The 15,859-nt window shown below is 43.6% G+C and overlaps 1 protein-coding gene across 1 annotated transcript in view; it reads left to right on the top strand.

The window, feature by feature from the left end:
• NEU1 (neuraminidase 1) overlaps positions 1–12,456 on the top strand; it is a 30,454-nt gene extending 17,998 nt beyond the window's left edge. The window contains exons 3-6 of the mRNA XM_026686905.2: positions 547–809; positions 4,419–4,604; positions 8,407–8,626; positions 9,730–12,456. Of these exons, the coding sequence (XP_026542690.1) occupies positions 547–809; positions 4,419–4,604; positions 8,407–8,626; positions 9,730–9,950 (890 nt within the window). The 3' untranslated portion in view covers positions 9,951–12,456. The remainder of the gene's footprint in view (positions 1–546; positions 810–4,418; positions 4,605–8,406; positions 8,627–9,729) is intronic.
• Positions 12,457–15,859: the final 3,403 nt, after the last annotated feature.

The following is a 15,859-nucleotide window of genomic DNA, read 5'->3' as shown; positions in this document are numbered from 1 at the left end:
CATGTGGCCAGCATGACTAAACGCCAAAGGCGCATGTAACGCTCTTACCTTCCCACCAAAGTGGTCCCTATTTTTCTACTTGCATTTTACATGCTCTCGAACTGCTAGGTTGGCACAAGCTGGGATAAGTAACGGGAGCTCACTCCGTTACGCAGCGCTAGGGATTTGAACCGCCGAACTGCCAGCGTTTCTGATCGACAAGATCAGCATCTTAGCCACTGAGCCACCACGTCTCTAAGAAGCCATAATAATAATCTTATATAATATAATAATAATAATAACTGTCAGGATTCCAGCAGTTCATGAGTTGACAATAACTAATATTACATAATATATAATAATATATAATAAATTAATATATAATAACATAATAACTCCAGCTAAGAAGCCATAATAATCCCCTATCAACTACATATCCAATTAATTTAAATTATCCCTGTTGGAAACTCAATCAGGGCAATATAACTCTTGCTAAGTAATCCAAGAGGAGGCTGGTATCTGATTGAAAAAGCCCAGCAGAGAAACTTAATCTGTCTGTCCTTCTAGGTGCTAACTGGAGTCCAACTTCATTCATAGTTGATGATGGTTCCCTCATAGACGGCCTCAGCCTCGGAGCTGTGGTGGTAGATTGGGAAAAGGACACTTTGTTCTTGGTATATACTCTCTGTGCACACTACCGTGCATGTTCCACTGCCAGTGTCATGATCATTCGCAGCTTGGATGACGGGATCACGTGGAGCCGTCCGCGGAACCTCTCTGAGGAAGTTGGCACGACCATGTTTGCCCCTGGACCAGGCTATGGCATCCAGGTGAGCCTACACCTCAAAGGTAGAGGCGGTAAGAATGATTGTGCTGAATTTATTCTTGCCCTGTGTTTTTTATATGTGTCACAATGATGACGTGGGACTGGAAACGGAACAGAGCCCGTAACAAGCATTGATCCTTATCAACTGCCATTTTTTTTTTACAAAAGAGCAAATTGCTGCCACCCCTTCCGGCAGGGGTGGGATTCTACCGGTTCGGCCTGGTTCGAGCAAACTGGTAGCTCCGAAGATCAGGTGGGAGCAAACCGATCGGCTGTCACAATCAGCTGTTGGGCCCACCTGCCCACCCCGGCTCGATTTATTTCTGGCTTTTCCAGCTCAGCTGCTTCACGCGGCACAGTGGAGCACGCGCTCACCAAACCAGTTGAATCCCACCCCCGCCTTCCAGATAAACAAGTCAGCAAATAGGAGCAGACGAACGAATTCTACTTTGTTGTAAGGCTACTTTAACAAAATCTGCAAGTCTGAAAGTACAAGTTTCCACTGTTACTTTCATCTGCTTGATAGCAGTAGAACTTAGACTTGTATATCACATTACAGTGCTTTTACAGAGTCAGCATATTGCCCCCAACAATTTTTGGTCCTCATTTTACCCACCTCGAAAGGATGGAAGGCTGAATCAACCTTGATCCATTGGGGTGGGTCCTTTCTAAGTTTCTTCCTCTGACTGTTAAGCCACTGAAGCTCCTGCCTCTCTTGTCTGATTATCTGTAGAGATTCTCCGTCATGGCAGGTCATGGTTTGTCCCCAAAGGTGCTTTTTTCAGGAGGCAACTGGACTTTCTTGTTTTTTTTTCTTTTGAAGACGTTTCGCTTCTCATTCAAGAAACTTCTTCAGCTCTGGGAGGATGGTGGGGGAATGGAAGGATTTATATTCCTTTCAGACAGCTGGTCATCTGCCTCCTTTTAGAGGGCTGTTGAAGCACTTGGAGGTTTATCTGTATCCTCGTTGTCACCTGAATAGTGCAAATGGTTCCTGTAGTCTGCAATTTTTTTCTCTGTCTATCTGTCACTATCCTGTCAGAGCTGAAGAAGCTTCTCGGATGAGAAGCGAAATGTCTTCAAAGAAAAATAAGCAAGTCCAGTTGCCTCCTGAAAAAAGCACCTTCGAGACTCTGGTTGTCTCCCAGGCAGCATCTCTTCCCCTCCTTTCCCAAGGTCATTCACACATACCATCCTCAAGCGGCAATATGGAAAAGCATGCAGGTCTGGTGACAGGGGGTTTGGGTGGATTGCCAGTACTTTGCAGAACTTCCGCCTTCTTTATTTCCCCTCCTGTGATCAACACAGGCTTGATCCTAACAAGAGTTAATACTTGTGTTAACCCCACTCCTGTGATAAAGATAAATAAATACTTATAGCCTTCTATATCATGGAAATGTCCACCCGTTATGCAAGTTCTTGAACTCCTAGAATCACGAATTGTAGAATGTAATTTTGGAAAGGATCTTGGAGACTAATCTAGTCCAATGCTTTGCCTACTGTGGGAATCTTCTACTACACCAGGGGTGGGCAAACTACGGCCCGCGGGCCACATCCGGCCCGTTGGTCTTTTTAATCTGGCCCGCCGAAGATTGGTACAGAATTAAGGTTTGATGTGAATGATTGAATGATTGCATTCATTTGATTTTGACTTGTAATGACAGGCATTTCGACACCAGGTGACGCATTAGGCGCAGTGACTTGATTTTGCGGAGATTTTGCAGTTTTTTATATGTATCGTATCTTGTGCTGACCTGGCCCGTCTGTCAAATTTTAAAAGTCAATGAGGCCCCCGAGCCAAAAAGTTTGCCCACCCCTGTACTACACTATGTTGCTGTTCAGTTACTAAGCCATATCCGTCTTGTCATAACCTCGTGGACCATAGCACGTCAGACTCCCCTGTCCTCCCTTATCTCCTGGAATTTACCCAAATTCATGTTTATTGCATTGATTACACTATCTTAACCATCTCATCCTCTGCCCTCCCTTTCTCCTTTTGCCTTCCATCTTTCCCAACACCGGGCTGTTGTCCAAGGAGTCCTTCCTTCTCATGAGGTGGCCAAAAGTATTTGAGCTTCAGCTTCAGGATCTGTCCTTCCTAAAAACAGTCAGGGTTGATCTCCTTTAGGATCGGCTGATTTGATCTCCTTGCAACCAAGTGACTCTCAAAGAGTCTCGTCCAGCTCCAACTACTACAGGGGTTCCCAATCCTTGGGCCGCGGCCCAGTCAGAACCAGGCTGCACAAGTGGTGGGCAAGCGCGTGCACGCAGTTCCACTTGCACGAGTGAATGGGATAGTGGGTGCTTGTGCTCAAAGCTCCATTTGCGCAAGGGCAAGTGCAAGTGGAACTATATGTGTGTGCCTGCCACTCACACAGAATTATTTCCTCCTTCGCCTCCTCCCCCAGCCAGGCCATCTAGCTGGAAAAGTTGTGGACTGGTGAACTACCGTGTTTCTCATATAATAAGGCCAGGTCTTATTTTTTTGAGCCCGAAAAAATGGCTAGGCCGTCTTTTTGGGGTGACTTAATTCCCCCCTTGCATCTTCGGGCGGGCGGGCAGCGATGGCTTGGATGTTGACCTCGGTGTTGGTGGGGCACTTCGTATCAGAGTCAACGCAGGCAGCACCATATCCGGGTGTGCAACAAAGTACTTCCTAACGGCAAGCCCCCACCATCCCCCATTTCGCATGGTTTAATATAGGCCTTAATTTGGGGGGAGGGGCTTAATTTCATTTCATGCCTATAAAACATGCTGGGATTTCCTATTGGGGGAGGCCGTATTGTTGGAGAAACAGGGTACATTATACCTGATGGTGAACTATCCAGCCATATCCAGAATATGTTTAATCGTCTTCCAAGAAGACTCAAGAGTTAATCATTAATACAGGCACGGATAACTCAGTTTTAATTGTAGGAGAAGATGAGAAAAAGACACTTCTATGGATGTGAGGATATCAAAATCCATAGAAATCTCCATATATAAGATATTGGCACAGACATCCAATCTTAAGCAGAGGCAGCATTTTCATGGAGAATGAAGTGCATCCTCTCGTTCCCTTTTGAGAAAGGGATGAAGGGGAGAAGCAGTGCAATCGTGAAGGAAACGGCAATTAAGTGCTCACATTCCTAGCTGTCAGGCCCAGTAAACCAGGGAAGAGACACGGTATTGCTCCCAAGCAGAATTCTTTATTGTTCCACACCTATAGACAGACTCTTGCCAAACTGAAGCACTCTGCTATCAACATCAAGCATCTACTTTGAGAATATTAGTGTTGGAGAGAGACTGGCTGAGCCAGGGGGGAGGAATCAAGTGGGGAATTAGTCTGGAATCTCTACATAGGCACATAAGTGGACAAGTCTGACTCTTCCTTTAAATGCCGTTGAACCTTAATCAGAGAAGATTCCTGGGTTATAGGGATGAGCAACAAAGTAGCTAATTGAACTCTTTGTGTGTGGATCTGGTTGTTTATGCCTGAGAATTAGAGTCTTCACCTCTCCCACAACATGCCTGGACTGTCTGTTGTTCCTCTTGAAATGCACCTCCTCCCGGCTGGGGATCCAGCTTACTACAGTACATTCCATCACGTTAACGAATCTGTCCTGGTTTGCAGAAACGCTACGAGCCCAAGAAGGGACGCTTGATTGTTTGTGGTCATGGGACTTTAGAGCTGGACGGGATCTCCTGCCTCCTCAGTGACGACCACGGCATGACCTGGTATTATGGGAGACAGCCCTTGCATGGCATCCCTTACGGACTGGAGAAGAATTTCAGTGACTTTAATCCTGACGAATGCCAGGTCAGTATAGCTGCGAAGGTCAAACCTTGAGTTTTATGTCAGAATGTTTGCAGCGTGACTACTATTGCGAGACAACCCAGGAGCAAAACACAGGACACAGAGGTTTTGTCTTTTGACAGTGATTTATATACAAGACTACTAAATACATAAATATACATGTTAGGCACATACCAGGCAAGCAATCAGTCTTCATTACTCTGCATGGAGAACTACAATGAAGATAGAACACGAGGAGAGAGAGAGAGAGGGAGGGAGAGGGAGGGAGGGAGGGGAGGGGAGGGAGGGAGGGAGAGAGAGAGAGAGAGAGAGAGAGACCTCTCATGGCTGCCTTTATATAGGCAGCTTCTTAAAGTGGCAATAACCCTGCTGACCCAACCTCAGTCTTAAAGTGGCAATACCCTTGTCATGCCCCTGGTGGAGACTGACTCTGAGGAAGAGGAGGAAGAGCCAACAGGTAGAGGAAGTGTGGCTCCAGAGGTGGTGGAGGAGGCTGGGGAAGGTTCAGAGGCTGGTTGAGCAGTCAGAGGAGGATCCAGGCCCATCCCCTATCCATCCCAGGGCACGCAAGGAGGAGAAGATCAGGGTAAAACGTGATCTACTCAGAAGGAGAGGGCCATGATCCTCTTCATGGGTTGCAGGTGGGAGATTTGCATAAGAGTGTGGGCCTGCCTGCTAACAGATGCTGGAGACAAGTGTTTTAGTTTGAACAAAGGTTTATCTTGGTTGGCATTCTTCCAACGGACCGTTCCTGGTTATCTTTCCGCAGCTGGCAATTATCCTAGTCTGTCGAGGAACTTGATTTAATACGGTTTGTTTTGGGTTTCTGCTTGTTATCTTTTCCCCTTTGGCTGTGAATTGTGTTTCTTGCCTTTGAAATGTTATTTTGAACCTAGTTTTACTCCTCCACTGTGAACAATTAAACAGTGAAGCCAAGTTGAAGGCATTAAAGGACTTTTAGTTACGTTTTGGATTTTGGCATATTTCTGATATACCCTGGATCATCACAACCCTGCTGACTCATTCTCATTGAATCAGCATTTACAGCAGCCTTACAACAGTCGGTCAGCTATTAAATCTCCAATACCTTAAACATTTTACATCTCAGGAAGAATCAAAGGAGTCACTGGTTTAGAACATTATTTGAAGATTGGCGGACATTTATACTTGAACTTGGAGAAAATGTGAGAGAACCACTGAGCTATTAAGGAGGAACCTGGAGAATAAACTGCACAAAGCAGAGACAGAAGGAGATCACGAGAAAGAACATCCTACCTTGATTTTGTTTGCTATACAGGTAGTCCTCGACTTACGGCCACAATTGAGCCCAACATTTCTGTTGCTAAATGAGACACTTGTTAAGTGGGTTTTGCCCCATTTTTACTGCCTTTCTTGCTACCGTTGTTAAGCGAATCACTGCCGTTGATAAGTTAGCAACGCGGTGGTTAAGTGAATCTGGCTTCCCCATTGACTTGGCTTGTCAGAAGGTCGCAAAAGGGGACACAGCAACGGTCATAAACAGGAACCAGTTGCCAAGCGTCTGAATGTTGATCCTGTGATAAATGGGGATGCTGCAAAGGTCATAACTGTGGAAAAATGATTGTGTCATTTTTTTCATTGCTGTTGTAACTTGGAATGGCCACTAAACGAACCGTTGTGAGTCGAGGACTGCCTGTCACAAGGGAGAGAAAAAGGCGTGGGACAGGTTTTCAGGGTGGTGTTCAGCTCCTCGAGGTAGGCCCAATCAAGAAACAGGCGCTGCAGGAATTCCAGGAATGATATTTTATTGTCGTGTGGTGTATATAGTCAGTCATGTTGAAAGCCTGAACAAATGTCCCCACTTACACGAAAATAAAATCAAGGTGAGTTACGGGTTAGTCCTCAGCATATGACCAGAGCTGAGCCCAAACTTTATGTGACCTAGTGAGAAATTTGCTAAGTGCCCCATTTTTACATTTGTTAAGTGAATCACTGCAGTTGATAAAATTGGTAGCACAGCTGTTAAGTAAATCTGCCTTCCCTGTTGACTTTGATTGTCAGAAGGTTGCAAAAGGGGATCGTACGACGTTGCAACCATCATAAATGTGAGTCAACTGACAAGCACCAAGTGTAAATCATGTGACCGTGGGGATGTTGCATCACACTTAATGGCCATAAGTGTGAAAAATGGCCATAGGTCACTCATTTCGCCGCCGTTGTAATTTTGAACCCTCGTTAAGCGAACTATTCAAAGGCTACCTGCCTTTTGAGTTTCTTTCTCACATTTCCTTCAATCTGTGGACGGTGTCATCTCTCCCTCCCTTCACAGCTCACTCTTCCCTTCCTCTCCGAGCAACACTCTGACACTTTGCCAAGGTCAATTCTGCATTCCTTTTACAAATTGCACAAGGTTATCTGATCACCTTGTAGTTGTTTTTCCATCGAATGGAAAGTCTCTACGTTTCAAATGGATTTGAAAGAGAAAGGGTGACCTGGACCTCTGGTCTTCATGTTTCCAGGAAAGGGGTTTGAAACCCAGGCAAGGTGACCCTGTCTAAATTCATTCAGAAGTTCGCCCCACTGAGTTCAGGAGAAGCCGTATTCAGACAATAAAAGTGCATCCAAGAAGGATTTGAATGTTCATGTAAGAGAATCAGGGGTGAGCTTCAAAAATTTTAGCAAAGGGTTCTCTGCCCAGTTGCTGGGCGGGCGTGGCCATGGTGGGCGTGGCCTAGTCAGCCTCCTGCACCATGGTGAGGGTTTTTTTTTTTGCCCTACCCGGGCTCCAGAGGCTTTCCTTGAGCCTCCAGGAGGGAGAAAACAGCCTCCCCGGGCTCTGGAGGCTCCCTGGAAGCCGGAAATGGGCCCACTTCCAGCCTTTCTGAACTTCCAGGAGGCCTGAGCCTCAGCGCGTACCCTGCACTTACCTACATCCAAAACGGGCCACGTGGGGACTCCTGGGAGGGGAGGCGTGAGCGGGGCCAGCCAGGAGTGGGATTTGGGGGTTCTCCCGAACCCCTGCAGACCCCCAGCAGCCCACCCCTGAAGAGAATCCTTAGAAATTGGCAGACGACTTCTAGGGGGCCAAACCGAGGAGAGCGTTTTACACTGCTGTGTTTTGACGTCATGCCTCAGCTGTTTTATTATCTGATCTCTTCTTTCTCTGAATGGCTCTGTCGATGTGGCTCTGATGAGGTGGACTCAGTTGGTTAATGAACTGCCAATACTATAGCTAGTCTTCAACTTAACAACCAGAAGAGCCCAAAATTTGTATTGCTAAGTGAGCCAATTGTTGAGTTTTGTTCCATTTTACGACTTTTCTTGCCACAGTTGTCTTGTCAAAGCCAACTTCAGGCAGCTTACAATTAAATGACAAGAGTTGTCTCTTTCTATGGCAAGGGTGTTCAAACTTGGCAAGTTTAAGACTTGTGGACTTCAACTCCCAGAATTCCTGAGCTAACATGGCTGGAGGAGGAATTCTGGGAGTTGAAGTCCACAAGTCTTAAAGCTGTCAAGTTTGAAGACCCCTAGATGGTTGAGACAAATTGGAGTGTGAAATCTTACCCACACGAGGAGAAAAAGAATATTAGTGCTTATCCCAAATCATCTTAATTTCATCCGCAGGCTCATGTGTTCTGTGTACTAAAGATTTTGCTTTTAAAAACCATGCTATAGATGACATAGCTGGGATTGGAACCTAGTTATTGTGGCTCACAAACCGTGGCAATGGAAAGTGTGAGGTCATACCAAAATATAGAAGAAACGAAAGAATATGACTGCTTATCCCAAATTTTCTTAGCTTCTCATCGGTCTCCTTTTCGAATAGCCCTATGAGCTGCCAGATGGCTCCGTGGTGGTGAACGCCCGGAATGAAAATTTCTACCACTGCCGATGTCGCATTGTGGTTCGCAGTTACGACGGTTGCGATACCCTTCCGGTGGAGAACGTGAAATTTGATGAGGGTTTAGTGGATCCCGCAGTGGCTGCAGGAGCTCTTGTCAAATCTGGTTTGGTTTTCTTCACCAATCCAGCCCATCGTCAGCTGCGTGAGTAAAAATAATCAAAATATTGGGATTTTCTCTCTGTTTATATATTTGTGCCTGAAAGTACAAGTTGCACAATGCTACCGTTTACTTAACCTTGGTGTATTACGCCATAATTGGCCAAATTCACTCAAATTGCTAGGGGTGTGAAATGTTTTTGCTGATTCTTTTTCTTTTACACAACTGTCCTCTCCCTACACACATTGAAAGGTCTGCAAATGACACAAGAGATTTTTGTATCCATAGTACTTCTATTTGTTGTGCAATTTGCTTAACCTTCTGTTCATTCTGTTAATTTCCCTATTAAACCTTGGAACTAAAATTACAAGTGGAGACCATTACTATACAAAGGTTAATCATTGTAGCATGCCTGTATTTCATATGTATGTATGTATGTATGTATGTATGGTAGTCAGCTTTGTTTGGGTATTTTCCCAAGACTTTTCAAGAAGAATGTAGAATAACAACGGACGGGGAAACATGTGAGTGGGCTTGCTTTTGAGACTCTGAAATGCTTAACCTGTCAAACTTCTTGTTAAAATATCCCAAAGGTGCTTTTTTCAAAAGGCAACTGGACTTTGTTTTTCCACAAAGGCGTTTCAACTTCTCATCCAAGAAGCTTCTTCAGTTCTGACTGAAGGGTGGAAGGATTTATATTCCTTTGCAGTCATCTGGTTGTTAACACTCTTTCTGAGAGTCACTGAGGTTTATCTGTGTTCTCAGGGTCACCTGAATAGTGCAAATGGGTGTGGATCCTTCTTGGAACTGCTAAAACGACTGTGTTGTAAACAGATAGGCGGTGTCGTATCCTTCCCTTTCTGTGGAGAATGTCCAGAATGTGGCCTTTCTGTCTTCAAAAGAGTAAACTTCCTGTTAAAATGTGCAAAAATCTCTAAACCAATCTTTCTCAACCTTAGAAGCTTTAATATATGGAGACTAACTCCCAGCCTCCTGGCTGGGGAATCCTGAGAGTCGAAGTCCACGCATCTGAATAGTTGCAAGGTTGAGAAATATAGGTGGTCCTCAATTTGCAACCATTCGTTTAGTGACCGTTTGAAGTAACCGCTTGATAAGCTCGACGGTGAATTCTTTCCTTTCCATTGCAGGGGTTAACCTGACACTACGCTGGAGTTTCACCAACGGGTCTTCTTGGTGGAAGGAACCCCTGCTGATCTGGAGAGGCTCCAGCGGCTATTCCTCCATGACTACCCTGGAGGGAAATTCTCTGCAGGATGACCACTCTCTCTTTATCATTTACGAGAAGGGCGAGGTCGAATATACAGAAAGCATCTCCGTGGTCAAGATTAGCCTCAACGGGCAGCTCTGACCCTCTTTTCCGGGGCATCTTAAAACATTATCAAAGTTTGTCACGGCAGGGAAAGGAAAATGTGTGCTTGGACTGGGGAGAAACCAAACGAACTGGAGTTTTGGGGATCTAAAGAATGCAATTGAAGGATGTGGGTAGAGAGCTTGGTCATGTCCCAGCAGAAGTCGGACCAGCTAAAGAGGACCGCATATTTATTTTCCAGTCTTTGTGCCTGGGCAACACACACTCCTGAATCTCTCTTATTATTTCTTTCTCTGACCTTCTGAGGTCGAATCTGTTTTTCCTGTGCTTTTCCTCACATTTATGGAATGTGTATAGATTTATAGAAATTGTGGGTAGAGCAGGTAGGGATGTGCAGATCCCTGGAACGAAACAGAAAGAGGCAAACTCGATCAGGTTTGTGAAGAATAAATTTATGCACTTTCTACTGACTTTCTGAACAATAAAATGGAATCAAGAGCAGAAGCTGTCCCTTGCTGGATCCAAAACACCCCACCCCCCGTAAAACTGACGCACCTGAGGGGTTCGCAAGCAGAGTGTGTGGGAGAGCAAGCCGGTTTTTTCTTCTGCGTTGCCAACATGTGTAATTTCAAAGGAATTTATTTAAAACCTGTTTTTCTGATGGGACAAGTTGCCTGTACGGCTTTACAAAAACATAGGGCCGTGAATTTTAAGAGCACAAAATAAGAGCGGGGGTGGGGCTGAGAGGTGAACAAAGCGGGGGACAGTTTTGAGATAAAAATATTTATGGAGGTTCTCAGTCATCCAGGTCATGGTTGTCCCAAAGGTGCTTTTTCAAGAGGCAACAACTGGACTTCGTTTTTCCTTGAAGACATTTTGCAGAAGTTCAGAACTGAAGAAGCTTCTCGGGTGAGAAGCAAAAACATCCTGAAGGGGAAAAAAGTCCAGTTGTTGCCTCTTGAAAAAGCACCTTTGGGTTGTAAAAATATTCTTCACTGAAATGACCTCTCTGCATCTGCTACTTCTCTGCTGATGGATTGCAGGAGTGCAAAATCCATGGGCTGTATTGAGCCCCCCCATCTCCAAAAATAAACCCCTTAGTTTTTACTCCTCCAGTACCTCAAGATCAGCAAAATGGCTGCATTTTGGTGGCCTGTCTTTTAAGGAGGGTTCGTGGATGGTTTGTAGCCCATATATTTTGTTCCCATTTCTACCTTAAAAATCCCAGCCTTAAATTTGCCAACCTAAAGCTACTAAGCTTGAGAAATGCTGCTATAACCGGTTGGAGTGCTTACCTTGGTTTATATTTTAATGACGAATCTTCATGGATGTGTTTCTTTCTTTATGCCATAAAGTTGTGGGCCCTTTGGGCTAGAGGATAATCTTGCACACCTTTTGCTTCTTTTCATTCACACATCTGAGTCGATTTTTAGAATGTAGTCCTCCAATTATCTGATGTCCTCTATAAAGTCCATATTGTGACTGTGTGAATCAGTTTAGCCCTCGGGGGAATTATTTTTCTGCCTTTCCTTTATTGTGCAATCTTGTTTGAGGGGCCAAGTTTTGGGAAATGGATGTTTTTTTTTTAAATTATTGGTGTGACGGTCATTTTATTTTCAACATTTTTTTTAACTGATTGACTATAAAGCATCAAGTCCTTTTGGATGTGGGTGTTAGGAGTCGAAAACAACCAGATAGCAGATAATCACTCAAACAATTCTAATACCCTGGTGTTAGAATCCAAATTCTTTTCATCGTTTAAAAGAAGATAAACCGGTAATTCCTGACACCAGAACCACCCATAGATGAGTGGATGGCAGTTAATAAAGCTACAAAGCTCACCTTGAAGTCCAGGCAACAGTCAGGTAGCAAAATTGACGTCATGAAGCTAATTCTTGGAAGAAGAAATAAGAGATCGGAGCTCAAGGTTATAATGTACGCTATAGATTTTACACATGCTCATCAGAAGCGTCATGGAATAAAGCTTTAGTAGGTGGTAATTCAAGCAAGGCCTTTTTTTGTCATTTTGAACACAACAGTTTTAAGTGATGGGTGCTGAAAGAAAGAGGACAAGTTACAGCATGGGAATGGCTTATTTTGATCCAGGCGTGCTAACCTTTATTCAGTTGCTTATGGGCTCTGATAATAAAATAAGCCAATAAAAGCAAATCCTGGTAAATGTCCTCCAAAGAAATTACAAGACATAATAAATTGTCTTAAGGAAGGAAAACTCAAAAAGGAGAGGGGAAGGAACCCTTATTTCTACCATAGCAGTTTTATTTATTTTAATCTTGGTTTGCCTTTTTAATCTTTATTTTTTATGAGGAGTGCCTTTTTCCAGACGTTGGAAGTAAACTCTCTTCAGTTACTGGAAGATTATTAAATATTTAAATAAAAGATTAATGAAATGTGATTCCTGTTGTTAAATAAGCAGAGGTTTATCTCAGATTTCAGCTTCTTGAGCCATAACTTATACTGTATATATCTGTTTGTATATAAACTTCCCAATGCCTTTGGAGAAATTAATTAAAAGGCTTAGTATTTATTTTTGAAACTGTTTTATTGCTGACTGGGAGGCCCTTACAGACATTTCGGTGAAATGGGGAAAAAATGAACATGCTTTATGGTTTGGATGATAAGGAAAGATAGATAATAGAAAAAAGTAAGTTTATTTTTGTAACCATAAAGTATGAGATAATTTTGTATGTGTTATAATAATTGGAAAGAAAATTGGAAACTACTTTTCTTTCTTTCTTTCTTTCTTTCTTCCTTCCTTTCTTTCTTTCTTTCTTTCTTTCTTCCTTCCTTCCTTCCTTCCTTCCTTCCTTCCTTCCTTCCTTCCTTCCTTCCTTCCTTCCTTCCTTCTTTCTTTCTTTCTTTCTTTCTTTCTTTCTTTCTTTCTTTCTTCACTTTTAGATTTTTCTGTTCTTTTTCCTTTTTTCCTTTTCCTTTACATTCGTTCTTGTTAGTTTTTATCCTCTGTTTAAAATAGCTAATTAAAAAAATGTGTATTTTTTAAAAGTGTATCATTGCCTTTCAGCCTATTTCAGGATACAGGCACCCAAGCCCTAGTCACATCCCGTCTTGACTACAACAATGTGTTCATATTGGGCTGCACTTGAAAAGCATCTGGAAATTTCAGTCAGTTCAAAATGCAGTGGCCTGCATGGTTCTGTACAAGCTTAGATTTGCACATGTGTCACCACTTTTGAGGGAGCTACATTGGCTGCTAATTTGTCTCCTGGTCCAATTCAAGGTGCTGGCCTGGTTGTCACCCTTAAAGCCCTACCTGGCCTCTGGTTTGAAAAGTCCTCGTTTCAGAGTTATACCTGACCCATCAGACTGTGTCCCCTTTCTTAAGGAGATCCATCTGTTGGGATCAAGAAAAAGGGCCTTTCTGTGGTAGCCCCTTCCCTGTAGAACATCATCACTCCAGAATGTCCCAAAGGTCCTTTTTTTTTTTTTCAAGAGGCAACTGGACTTTCTTGTTTTTCTTTGAAGATGTTTAGCTTCTCATCCAAGAAGCCTCTTCAGTTCTGACTGGATGGTGGGGAATGGAAGGATTTATATTTCTTGCAGTCAGCTTGTCGTTATAAATCCTTCCATTCCCCGCCACCCAGTCAGAGCTGAAGAAGCTTCTTGAATGAGAAGCGAAATGTCTTCCAAGGAAAAACAAGAAAGTCCAGTTGCCTCTTGGGGGTGGAAAAAAAGCACCTTCGGGATGACCACATGGGAAGGAACTTGGATTTAGACCACATTGAGGCCACTTGGAGGTCTATCCATGCCCTCAGGGTCACCTGAGTAGTGCAAATGGGTGTGGAGACTTCTTGGAACTGTTGAAAAGACTGTGTAGTAGACTGGAGATAGATGACTACTCAGGTAGCCCTGAGGACACATAAACCTCCAAGTGTCCTCAACAACTCTAAAAGAATGCAAATTACCAACTGTCTGAAAGGAATATAAATCCTCCCATTCCCCACCATCCAGTCAGAGGTGAAGAAGCTTCTCAGATGAGAAGCGAAACGTCTTCAAAGAAAAACAACAAAATCCAGTTGCCTCTTGGTAAAGCACCTTTGGGACAACCGTGATCTGAATGACTGAGGCTCTCCATAGATATCCCTCCAGAAATACATTTGGGCACATCTTCAAAAGGCCTGAAGTAGTTTTGCTGATGGGCCTGGGGATCCCACTGTGATAGGGAGCCCATCAAGTGATTGGTTTGACAGTTGTCACCATGGGAATGGATTTATTGGCTTTTGTATTGGAGTTTTATTTTTGTTAAGCCTCCTGGAATCACTCTTAAGTGACACCATACAAATTTTAATAAAATAAAATAGGCCTTAAATCTACTTCCTGTTTTGCTAAGGTTTTATGGAACCTTAGGCATTAGCCTGGCTTAGATTAGATACCCTGTTCTACTCACATATAACTGAAAGTAAATCCAACAATGAAGGTTTCTAATCCAGTGATTTATCTCTAGTAAGTACAATGTGTCCACCTGATGTGTAAAGACATTTTAGAATTGATAAAGTATAAGAAGGCTTATGAAAAAATGCATGCTGGATTTACTTTAATTAATAACAATTTTAAACACAGTTGTTAAGAGGAGTTGGCAACCTTTTCACAGGAGCTGTTTTTCTCCCAGAATATTTCAGATTTCACCTCCCATAATCTTGGCTCTTGTGGTGATTACAGGAACTGATGCATGTTAGTTCCTATGGAGATAGGAACATTTTGCTTATTCCAGGAGTGATGCAGTGTGACACTTGGTCTCAACGTCAGCAGTTTTAAGATTGTAGCCTTCAAATTGGCTGTGGAATTCTGGGCGTTGAAGTCCACACCTCTTAAAATTGCCAAAGTTAGTAAACACTTGTCTAGAAGCGGTGAATCTTATTACCAAATTGCCCCTTGTGTAACCTTGGGCCAGGCCTCATCATTAGACAGAAAGATTAGGCCTGGGCCAGTGGTGAGATTTAATTTTATTATTGGTTCTGTGGGCATGGCTTGGTGGCCGTGGTGTGGCTTGGTGGCCATGGCAGAGGAAGGTTACTGTAAAATCCCCATTCCCTCCCCACCCCACTAACCTGCTTTCCAGCTCCGTTCTCCTGTGCAGGGCAACCAAAGAAGACCCTGCCGATCAGCTGGGACTCGGGAGGCAGAGAAGAGATGGGGGTGGGGCCAGTCAGAGGTGGGATTTGCCGGATCTCAAAACTACTCAAAATTTCCACTACCGGTTCTCCAGAAGGGAGACAAGGAGCAATATTTCACTGGGTGGTTATGAAACAAAAGAAGGATCTTGCCATCCTGAGCTTCTTGGAAGATGTTAGGAGAAAAATGATCACGTCAGTGACATCATTAATGTTGAACACCATGTTGTTGTTTGGCTCTTAAGTGAGACATCCTGGTATCCTAACCCGACTGGCTTTGTCTGCTAATGAGGACAGATGACAACTACACTAAACACGTATTCAAATCCCTAGAGCGAAGCAAACTTGTACAGGAAGTCCTTGATTTACAACAGTTAGTGACTGTTCAAAGTTACAACGGCACCGAAAAAAGTGACCTATGACCGTTTTTCTCACACATACAACCTAAGTAACAGCCCCATGATCATGTCCAAATTCAGATGCTTGGCAGCTGGTTTATACTTACGACCATTGCTGTGTCCCAAGGTCACGTAATCACCTTTGGCTACCTTCTGGCAAGCAAAGTCAATGGGGAAGCCAGATTCACTTAACAACTGGGTTACTAACTTATCAACTGCAGTGATTCACATAACAACTGTGGTAAGAAAAAAAAATGTAACATGGGGCAAAACTCACTTTAACAAATGTCTCAGTTAACAACATAAATTTTGGCTCCATTGTGGCCGTAAGTTGAGGACAACCTGTATCTTGCCAACAATTAAGCAGCAGAAACGCTGGAGCAGTCGGGCACTAGGACCTTGA

Source organism: Notechis scutatus, chromosome 2 (genome assembly GCF_049901735.1).
Source record: "Notechis scutatus isolate UNSWTSFEM ecotype Mainland chromosome 2, rNotScu1.2, whole genome shotgun sequence".
Taxonomy (NCBI): Eukaryota; Metazoa; Chordata; class Lepidosauria; order Squamata; family Elapidae; genus Notechis; species Notechis scutatus.
This window is presented reverse-complemented; position numbering and strand designations above follow the sequence as displayed.